The following is an 11566-nucleotide window of genomic DNA, read 5'->3' on the forward strand; positions in this document are numbered from 1 at the left end:
TATCACAATCAGAGTTCCTCCCTTTCTAAATGCTTATAGCACTTTTTGCATAGGAATTTATATTAAAGTTATTATGAATACATTTCTCTCTCACACATTAGTCTGTGACCCTTGGAGGAGGGGGACTGCATCTCTGGTTTTTTTCACTTCTTATTTTGAAGTAATAGACTCACGAGAAGTGGCAAAAATAGTACAAAGAGTTCTGTGTGTGCTTGACCCAGCCTCCCCCAAAAATGACATCATGTCGCCAATAGTACAATATCAAAACCAGAAAGTTAACAGTATGTCAGTCTACAGACCTTATTCAGTTTTCACCATGTATCTTTAATTTTTAAAATAACAAAGTAATATTGTAGAAAATGAAATAAAAATACAAAGAAGAAAATAAGTCATCCGTAATACCACTATCAGGATATAAGTACTTTTAACATATCGTTTCAGATTTTTCTGTGTACTTCTGACTAAACATCTGTTTTTATTTCTTTGCTTTATAAAATGGGACTATGTAAGGCCTGTTTTATAACCTTTAAAAATCTGTACTTTTATGGGGCTGGCCCTGTGGCTGAGTGGTTAAGTTCGCGTGCTCCGCTTCGGTGGCCCAGAGTTTCGCCGGTTCGGATCCTGGGTGGAGACATGGCACCGCTCATCAGGCCATGCTGAGGCTGTGTCTCACATGCCACAACTAGAAGGACCCACAACTAAAATATACAACTATGTACTGGGGGGCTTTGGAGAGAAAAAGCAGAAAAAAAAATCATACTTTTACATGGATCTAGAAACTGTATCTTGAAGAGAATTGATGTAAGGTAAAAATCCTGACAGCATATACACTGTTAATCTTGATATCCTCAGAAGGGATGGGATCACTGAAGAAGGTAGGTCAGTGAAGCTTGGGGTCAGCCCTTGAGCCAGGAGGGAGAAGGAAGTATGATGCCCAGAGGCAGCCACTCTAAAGAAAAGGGCAGGGCTGTCTGGTGGGCTGTGTACGAGATTGTTGAGAGGCTACACTTGTTAGATAACTTAGTTGAGATTATATAGCACGAATTCAGGAAATCAGACTAAGTCACTGGAAACAGGATAAGATTAATGGGAAAAGAGAGTAATAGATCATCAATTCATCAAAAGACTGAGTCTTTGTCTCATTTCTGTCTCTAGGAGAGAAGCCTTTCCTTTGTGAAGCTCAAGGATGCGGCCGTTCCTTTGCTGAGTATTCTAGCCTCCGAAAACATTTGGTGGTTCACTCAGGTACTAGAACATGTGCCATTCATAGATTTCAGAGAAGGTGGAGAGCCAAAAGGGTGAAATGGTGGGGGGTGGTATAAAGAAATCTAAAAAGAAACAAACTGTTCACCATAAATTTTCCTCCTGATTATGACAGAATCAGAAATCAAGGTTCTTGATAATTGCATTCAAATGGTCACATATTCAAGAAGAAAAAATCTAATTGTTATTATTTTCAGCTGAGCCATTGAACTGCTTTCTAATCTAGACCTTTTTCTGAGGAGATCAGCAAATTTATTTGGCACTGTGCTGGGTGCTTTATAAGTTACATCAAATATGGGCCATGGAGCCTATTCAGAGTAGAGACATGCCAACGCAGAAGTGAACTCAAAGTGGAGAGAAATTTTAGAATAGAAACAGGTAATTGTTCAAGTGGCTAGCCATGGGAAGCAAAGGGGAGCCAGAAGAGGAGGAGTGGAGAGAAGGAACTGGAAGTTAGTTATGTTGAGGACAGCAAGGCAGTTCAGTGGGAGCGAGGGAGTTGGAAAGGTGTAATCAGGCATGTGAATTTCAGAGTCGAGATCTTAGAGGTGGAGCAGTTTTTATCATGACAGGTTCTAAGCGGAGGTGGCAAACTGATGTGTTTGCTTGGCTTATAGGGTGTTTTAATTTTATTTTACCTTATTTCATTATGTAAAATTATTTCAAACATACATAAAAGAAGAGAAAATAAAGACATTTTCCTACATAACAACAATGCTTATTAACCTACCTATCAAAATTAACAATAATTCCTTGGTTTTCTCTCATACCAAGTCCATATTCAGTTTTTTCCAGTTGTCTGAAAAATATCTTTTAATGTAGATTTGTTCAAATCAGGATCCAACAAGGTCTAATATTACACTTGGTTAGTAAGTCTTCTTGAATCCAGATCTATACACTCACTTTTTTTTCATGCCATAGACTTGTACAACAGTCAGTCAGTTGGGTCCTATAGAATGTCTCACATTCTGGATTTGTTGGTTTGCTTCCTTTTATGTCATTTAACTTGTTCCCTATATCTCCTATAAATGGAAGTAAGCCTTAAAAGCTTCAAAGGTTCAAAGATTTTGCCAAGGGTACATTATGGGTGGTTCTCTGTGCTTCATTTTATATCACATCTGGAGGCACACAGTGCTTGGTTGTCAAAATTGATCAGGGGGTTCAGTTGGTAACACCCTGATCCCCACATTGTAAAGTTCCCTAGCATCCTTTTGCCTTATGGTCTCATCTCTGAATGATGCCTGAATCTGTTATTTTATTAGGATTGTAAATGGTGGTTTTTCTAATTCTGTTATTTCATTCACGTGACTTAGCTGGAGTTCTTCTATACATATAGTTCTCTTCTCTATCACTTAGCACTATTTGGTAATTTGCCTGGGAAAAGCAGGATAAATGTGTACTTCTTTTCTTTTAATTGTGAGTTTTCAGAATGAGAAATTGGTGCTCTGGTTATTCTTCTAGTGTTAGATAAGTGGCATTTTCATTGCTTTTTTTCTCTCTCTTGTTAGTATTAGTTTGAATTTATGGGTTTCTATATAATCATTGTATTTCAATCAACTAGTTTTTTTAAATAGCTTTTTTGATGTATAATGCACATAGCTTAAAATTCACCCATTGTAAGTGTACAAATGAGTGATTTTTAGAAAATATACAGAATTGTACAGTTATCACCACAATCCAGTTTTAGAACACTATTTTTGTGTCTGAAGGAAGATTAGCCCTGAGCTAACATCTGATGCCAATCTTCCTCATTTTTTTTTTCTTGAGGAAGATTAGCCCTGAGCTAACATCTGTGCCAGTCTTCCTCTACTTTATATGTGGGTCGCCACCACAGCATGGCTGATGAGTGTTGTAGGTCCATGCCTGGGATCCAAACCCACGAACCTGGGTTGCCAAAGCAGAATGTGTGGAATTAACACTGTGCCACAGGGCTGGCCCCCAGAACACTTTTTATCATGTCAAAAAGTTCCTGTGTGCCCCTTTTCTGTCAGTTCCTGCTCCCACCCCCAGACCCAGGGAACCACTGTTCTGCTTTCTGTGTCTATAGATTTGCCTTTTCTGGAGATTTCCTGGCCATTTCACATACTTTTGCTACCTACTAGTCCCCTGTAGGCATGAGTTTTTGACCCCTGCTTTAAATGTGGTTGTCTGAGTAGGTGGAATGGAGAGTGAGAATTTGGACTTGAGGACATAAGAGGATAGTTGACATCATTTTGTAGATGAACCACCAGTGTGAATGTTGAAGACTGTCAGAGTGGTGGCAGGAAATAGGACAGGGTATATTATGAACGTAGGGTTGGAATCCTTGAGGATGGTACATGTTCTAGAGGTTCATGGGAGACTGTATCTGAAAAGGGAAGTAAATATTCTGTGGCTGCCATGATCTTATGCCAAAGAGGTGGTTTTGTGCAGGCGGCAGTACAGTGGGTCTGAAAAGGACTGGGTGCTGGGAGCAGTGAGCATGCTAAGCCCTCCTGGGTACTCTTCTTCCTTTTCCCCATGTACTGACAGTTGACAGGCTGCGGGAAGGTAGGGAATGGGAGAAGGAGCAACCTCTTACATTTAGTGTAACATTCTCTGGGCTTCTCCTTCTAGATCTTGAGTCTATTCTTTTGCTGTCAGAAATGTGCCCTGTCTTTTTGGCTCCCTTGTCTTAACCTGGTCCCTGTTTCAGGGGAGAAGCCTCATCAGTGTCAAGTCTGTGGGAAGACCTTCTCTCAGAGTGGGAGCAGGAATGTGCACATGAGAAAGCATCACTTGCAGATGGGAGCAGCTGGGAGTCAAGAGCAGGAACAAACTGGTGAGGAGAGAGGGTATAGTGGAGGGCTATATCTTCTGGGTTTAAGAAGCCAAATAACTGGCCTGTCTGGTTTTCTGGAAATTTTCTGATTCTGCTTTGGGTGGAGAGACCTGCTCGCATTTGAGGGACTAGTGGTTTCCAAATGTAGCTGTACAGTAAAATCATCTGTAAGCTTTTAAAACACATATATTCATATTGCTTGTCCACCCTCCCCCCCAATACAACAAAACAACTAGATGGTAACTAGTGCTGATCCATGAACCAGCATTTGAGTATCACTGTTAAAGATTTCTGTATGACAAGAGGTTAAGCATTTTTCATTTATCAGTCATCACTCCCTTTTTTTCCTAACTTAAATTTGATAAATCGCTTTTATTATTATTCCTTTTCCATATCTTTGCTTAATTATTTCATTCCAAATAGTCCTTTCTAAGGATGCATCCATCCTATTTCATATGCTAATTATCCAGATGCTGATCACAAGCAAGGATATTTATCTGTAAAGCTCAACTCTTCCCTTTTAGGTTTATTCTTGCTTCCGAAAAGTAGGTGAAATAGGAGGTGGTATCCAAGTTACAGGTTATCTTCTAGTTCTGAAAGAAAAGGCCAGCTTCCTGTGAAGGAAAATGGGGACCAGGCACAGCCTTGACTGCTGTATGTCTCTCACATCCTATTCTCTGTGCAGCTGAGCCACTAATGGGCAGTAGCTTGCTTGAAGAGGCTTCAGTAACCAGTAAAAACCTGGTGTCTATGAATACCCAGCCCAGCCTTGGTGGAGAGTCCTTGAATCTACCAAATACCAATTCTATCCTAGGAGTTGATGATGGTAAGACTTTCAACTCTCCTTTATTTGGGGAAAATTGGCTGCAATTAGGGATTAAGGAATGAGGTTGTCTCCAAAATGGAGATTTTAATTAAGTTCATTTCTTGTGAGTAGCTGTGGTATGATTGAGTAGCATTTGTGTTCTCTCCGGGGTGGGTAAGTGAATCTATTAAAAAAAAATTTCATTGAAATGATGTAACAAAAGAATTAAGAGAAAAAATTTTAAAGAAGAAAATTATCCATAATCCTAGCATCCTAGCCCAACTATTTCTATCTTTCCTATTGCAGTTATGGAAGAACTTAACTTTTAAAACATTTAAACAGAACATAACCAGGTTTTACAGAGGAGATATAAAGCACTTTCTCCATACCTTCAAAAGCCATATCTTCTGGAGAAAAGAAAGGGCTCTCTAGGAAACAGTTGCTCCTCTCTGGTATAGAAATTTCACCCAAGTTACACAGGCCAGGCCCTCTTCTCTGAAAAACTTGACAGGTGAGGTCAGCATGCATTTATTCAGTGCCTACTTTGTGCCTGGCACCATGGGAAAGATAAAAGTAGAACCTTAAAACCTAATTGAGAAGTCAAAACTTACATGTGGGAAACAACATTGAGTGACTAGAAGATAGTATATAAGCAAACGTTAAATTATATGGTATAGTCTGGAAGAGCAGTATAAGCTAAAAAGCCCCTAGAAGAAACTTAATTTATTTGAAAGCTAAGTGGTTTATGTATAAAGTTTTTCTGGAAGATTTTCATGGTGATCCCACTGATGAACATTTAATAAGTCTGAGATCCTGTGTTTTAGTTACTCACATTCCACTCAGTCAGTTTTGAGCATAAGTTAACAGGTTTGTGTAACTTACATATGGAGCCTACAAGGCCCAGAGTGTGCTCCCACAATGAGCCGCCTCTGTTTCATGAGTGATTCTAGTGGATGACTGAAGCACGAGGCACAGAAATTGCACGGAGCTACTTTGCGAGCCTTAACGAAGAAAGTCTCAAGGGAGGAAGAGACACTGAGTAGGAACTTTGAAGCAGGATTAAGTTCTTGACCTGAGCATATTGCACTATTTGTGTCATTGGTGATTGTTTCAAGGGTTGGCTCTGGTCCCCTGATTTGCCTATCTAAGCAGCTTTTGCTCTGTTTCATACAGTGTTAATTCAGTTAACAGTGCTAAAGCCGTATTCTCCAAATTGGTTTATTGAAAATAGTCAACTCTTATATCAAGATATCTTGCCTTTTCTTTCCATCCCCCTTTTGTAATACTTTCCAAATTCACTGATAATGCTTATCAGACAGGAGTTAATTTGGAAGAAATACAGAAACGTGGGATTTAGTTTTTCAGGGACCAGTTTTGAGAGTTCTTAATGAGAGGCTTGATAATGCAGGTAGGTATATCTGTGGATTCACTTCTATTGAAACATTTTTTCTGCTGTTTCACAGAGGTGCTTGCTGAAGGATCCCCACGTCCCCTGTCTTCAGTGCCTGATGTGACACATCACTTGGTGACCATGCAGTCAGGGAGGCAGTCATATGAGGTTTCTGTCTTAACTGCTGTAAATCCACAGGAGGTAAAACTGTCCCTTGGCCTTACTTTGTTTCTGTGGAGACTACTGTGGAGAGTGAAATGGGGATCTGGGTTAGAGGAGCTGAAAAATTCTCCAATTTCCATTTCCTGGAAATTTTGGTTAGAATATCTTCCTAAGCTAAGTATGAGTCCAGCTTTGAAAGGAGCCTGAGTGTTAGGGTCTCCTGAATTGGAAGATTAGTTTGTCACAGCTGGGACCCTCAGCTTTAATTTCCTTTATACGCATGCCTTAATGAATGATATCTAGTCTACTATTCTATGCCTCACAATGAGATAAGGATGCTGTTTTTATTTATAAAGAAAATAACATCCAAGGACAAAGTGGTCCTTGAGCAAAAAAGGTAGTGACAAAATCATTAAAAATAATCATTGTTCATTTTGCTGGGGTCATATGTCTGGGACATACCAGGCTGAACTAACTGGGCATATAGGAATATGTTCACTTGCTTATTGAATGAGAACCATCATCTAAATTAGAGAGGGGTTTTAGGTTGATTCTAAGCACTCCCAACTCTCTTGTCTTGGCTGAGACCCAGAAAACAGAATGAAAACCAGTCAGGCTTCTAGAACCTTAGGATATTTTATTGGTCTCGTGTCATGGGAGTAGATGACTTTATCATAAGCTCATTTCATATACATAAGCTTTTGCCAAAACCTCTGTAGCCTGGATGCCTTCAGTGCTATATAGTGTCTTTCACAGTGCTCTCCCATCATTTCCCCCTTCCTTTTATTAGAACCTTTATACAATAATCAGCTGTTAGAGCATATAAATGACTCTGCATCCTATATTAAATAATCTCCATTATTCTGTCATATTCTTGGAGCTACCCAGGCTCACAGGGCTATGGACATACATGTTAATGTGTCTTCCAGGACCTTTCCTTGTATTCATCATTGTGATGTCTGAGTCTTGCGTATATTATGTTGAAAGTTTTTTGCTGTCGGTATCATTGGTTCTTTCCTTAGTCACCTTCTCCTGGTTACTGCCTTGGAATATGTCTCACCTATGGAGGCTTCCTCTGTTTTTTCCCCCTCTTCATTTATCTGTTTTAAAATTTTTATAATGGAAGTTTTCAAAGAGCATAGTGTGAGAGAAAATAGTATAATGAACCCATGTACTGTTACCCACCTTCAGCAATTAACTTTCTACTGCTCTTATTTTATCTCTTCCCTCCTACTCTTTGTTGCTTGTGCTGGAGCATTTTAAAGCAAATCCAAGACATAATCATCTCATCTGTAAATATTTCAGTATATATACCTCTAATGGAGAAGGATTTTTTTCATAACTATAATATCTTTATCACATCTACTATCTTTATCACATCTACTATCTTTATCACATCTACTATCTTTATCACATCCAACAAAATTAATAATATATTGCTATCTTCTTATACTTAGTCTGTATTCTGTGTTTTCTCAAAAATGTCTTTTTATGGCTGATTAGTTTGAATTAGGATTCAAATAAGGCCCCTCATTGCATTTTGTTAATAATTCTCTTTATCTCTAATAATCCTCCCCCTCTTTTTTTCAGTATGGCTGTCTATTTAAGGAATTGGGTCGACTTATAGAATTTCCCACATTCTGTTTTTGGCTGATTGACTCCTTTTTTTTTTTTTAAATCTTTTTTTTTCCTGATTGACTCCTTTTGTTGTTTAATATATTTCTCTATCCACAGATTTCCTAAAAACTGGTTATTACATTTAGAGGCTTGATTAGATTCAGGTTTTGGTTTTTTCCTCCCTTGGCAAGAGTATTTCGTAGGTACTTGCTTCCTTGTACATCTCATCTGGAGACACATGAAACTCAGTTGTGCTCCTCTTACCGATCCTAAGATTGACCAGTGTGTTACATAAAAATCTTGGCCCATTACTGATCATGGCCTGGATCTATTTTTTCATTAGGGCTTTCAAAATGGTGATATCTTAATTCTCTTTTCCCCTCAGCTTTTATTAGCTGTGATTCTTCTATAAAGGAAATACTTTGTCTCATCAACTATTGGGTTGCTCTAAAATAGTTAGTTCAGGAAAATTATCTCCTTCTCTTTTACCTAGTACAAATTATTATCCTGACAAACCAATCTACAACACTCAACCTTTCCTTTTTTTATCTTTGAAACCTTGGAGCTTTTCTCTCCTATACTTCTAAATATCTTTGTTTTTTTTTGAAGCACTCCAAGTTACCCCAAATAAATGCCAGATATATAAAACTTAGTCAACACATATTATGTACGTAATATGTTCAAGGCACTCTGCTGGGTACTAGTTATATGATAGTAAACAAAATAGAATCTCTGCCTCCAAGAGCTTGCAGTCAAGAGTTAGGGCCTCTACCTTTTCTAACTCCATAACTATGTAAAAGGTGTCCCTGGAGTTGTGCTGTACGGAAAGGTTAGAATGGGAAGGGTGACAGATCAATAAACTGACAATTTTTATACAGTGTAGTAAGTGCTAGTCTTGAGGGAAGTCAGGGAATAAGTTTAAGTTGAAACCTGAGGGATGAATAGCAATCATCTTGATGGAGAAGTGGAGGGATTGGAAGAAAACAGGCATAAAGGTAGCAATGTGTACAAAGACAGAAGGTGAGAGGGAGCAGGGCACGACTATGGAACCACAAAGGGTTGAATATGATGGGGTGTAGCATGGAGATGGGCTGGAGTGAAAAAACAGAGCAGGAAAGATAAGCTGGTCCCTCTCTTGAAGGGCCTTTATAGGACATGATTTATCCTGGAGGAGAGCCACTGCATGGTTTTAAGTGGGTTATGACACGGTCACATTTGTGTATGCAGAATGTCCAGTAATAGCACATTTGTTCTCTTGAACCTAGGCACATGGGACTTGAAATTGGCTTCAGAGTATCCTTGTCTAGGTGATGCCCACTCACAGTCTCAGGCAGACACAGTAACGCAGGCCGCCTAAAAAATAAAACTTGGCCTTCACCTCAGGAGGACACTAAGGGCCTACAGGCCCTAAGTACCTAGTTTCATAATGAAGGCCCCAGACACTTAATAGAAAAATATTAACAACACAAAGGGGAAAGTACTGCCCTTAGATGTAGCTTAAAATCCTGCACTGTCACTTTTCTTGGGGTCATTGTGTATTTACAAACACACCCTCTGTCTGAGGTCACTTTTTTTCTGTTTCCTTCACTATTACCATTATTATCTTCCTCTTATCACAGGCATTTCCACTGCTCACCCTCTCCTTTTCTGTCTCAAGGTAGGCTTATCACATCCTCTAACACCGTCATTTTTTTCAAGCTACAAGCCCCTCAAGGCTCCAGGCATGGTGCTCTTCCTTGTGCATGGTCTAAGTACTAACTATTCCTCCAGTAAGTGAGGAATGTGATTCCTTAGGGATTCTCAGATGCCAGAGAAGGAGAAGGGTATTTGCAACCCTTAAAACAACACGTCCATGTCAAATTCTGTTTTTGGAGCTCACCATGCATTGTAGATCAGACCTGTAAGAAACTACTGGTGCACTTCTAATTGGACTCCTATAAATAGGCTCTAAAAATAAAAATAACTTACCAAGAACATCAGAAAATAATCAAATCAAGTATCAGAAATTATTATGGAAAATATATCAAAACTACCTCTCATTCAGATGGTTTGGATTGGACAGTTTCTGTTTTCCCTTAGTATTACCTGGTCTCCTGAGAATCAGACAGAGATCTCACTGTGCAGCTCCAGCTGGGACCCCAGGGCTTTTGGACCTCCTGCTAAATAAAGGGCTTCCCAGTGGGGTTCCATAGTCAGAATGAGTTCATGTTCTTGAAGTCTAGAACCAGGATAAGTGATTGACAGCTGGCTTTGACCGTATCTTGGAATGTTTCTCATATAAAACAAAGAGGAAAACAAATTACAAATTCTTATAGATTTCTCATACAGTGCCATTGCTAAGTTTAAGTGCAAACATCTGGATCTTGGCCTAGATTAAAAACACATCATTCTTACATCCCTACGACAGAAGCATCAAATGAAATCTGTGGTTTCTCTAAGTTTTTAAATTTTTCTTTAAATTTTGGTTAAATTTCTTTAAATTCTGTATTATTACATTCTACTATGTAAATTACCTTCATCCAAGTTGAGATCACCAAGTAAATATGTCTTCAGCTCAAGAATTTATTTGATTAGATTTTTTTTAACAGTGACTTTTTATTGTTGTTGGTTTTTTTGTTTTGTTTTTTGAGAAAGATCAGCCCTGAGCTAACATCTGCTGCCAATCCTCCTCTTTTTTGCTGAGGAAGACTGGCTCTGAGCTAACATCCATGCCCATCTTCCCCTATTTTTATGTGGGACGCCTGCCACAGCATGGCTTGACAAGTGGCGCGTAGGTCTGCACCCGGGATCAGAACCGGTGAACCCCAGACTGCCAAAGTGGAACGTGTGAATTTAACCACTGCGCCACCAGGCTGGCCCCTGATTAGATTTTAATAAGCCCAATTTTTATTCTGAATTTCACCATATCATTCCCATCTCATTTTCTTTTCATAATAAAATGGAACCCAATTTCGTCAATTATTGTACAAAACCACCTTTCAATAGCAGCTTTAAGTGTAGAGTAGAGTGTCCATATTAGCTGCCACGTTGTTAGAGACTCTTAGGCTGGTCTCCCCTCATCACAGGAAAGGTATTCTTTTAAGCCCAGGGAATCCCTGGATTTCTTATGAGTGGATCTAGCTCTCATATAGAACTCATTAGTAGACTTCCCTTCCTTTTACTTGTCCCACTTGAGCCCTCAGCCTATACTTGGGCTAACATTGATGGACATAAGATTTTTGGTTCCACCATTTCTGATTTCTCTGTAAGTTATAGATTCCTCCATTACTGACTAGTGAGTATGTGACTACACAAACAATAGTTTGGTTTATAGACTCAGTTGCCATAGTGAAAATGACAGCATCATGAAGTGGCCCTTGTGCTGTCCCAAGGCCAGTATGTGAACGAGATCTATCAGTATATGCATGTCTCTTGCTTTGGAACTAGATATCCTTGACTCACCCTTGCAGTGCATTCCCCTACTTCCACTTATAAACCTTTTACTTATTATGAAGTATTTTTCCTATTATTCAGTGGTAGTCTATTCCAG

General features: G+C 39.1%; 1 protein-coding gene across 6 annotated transcripts in view; it reads left to right on the top strand.

Moving 5' to 3' along the window:
* Positions 1-11566, top strand: part of ZNF410 (zinc finger protein 410) — a 43456-nt gene that overhangs the window by 31091 nt on the left and 799 nt on the right. For 3 of the 6 annotated variants that reach the window (XM_014835646.3, XM_070514047.1, XM_014835647.3), the window contains 4 exons: positions 1156-1245; positions 3938-4063; positions 4749-4889; positions 6332-6459. In XM_014835646.3, the coding sequence (XP_014691132.1) occupies positions 1156-1245; positions 3938-4063; positions 4749-4889; positions 6332-6459 (485 nt within the window). The remainder of the gene's footprint in view (positions 1-1155; positions 1246-3937; positions 4064-4748; positions 4890-6331; positions 6460-11566) is intronic. The other 3 variants (XM_014835648.3, XM_070514050.1, XM_070514049.1) reach the window with 1 other exon arrangement.

Source organism: Equus asinus, chromosome 7 (genome assembly GCF_041296235.1).
Source record: "Equus asinus isolate D_3611 breed Donkey chromosome 7, EquAss-T2T_v2, whole genome shotgun sequence".
Lineage (NCBI taxonomy): Eukaryota > Metazoa > Chordata > Mammalia > Perissodactyla > Equidae > Equus > Equus asinus.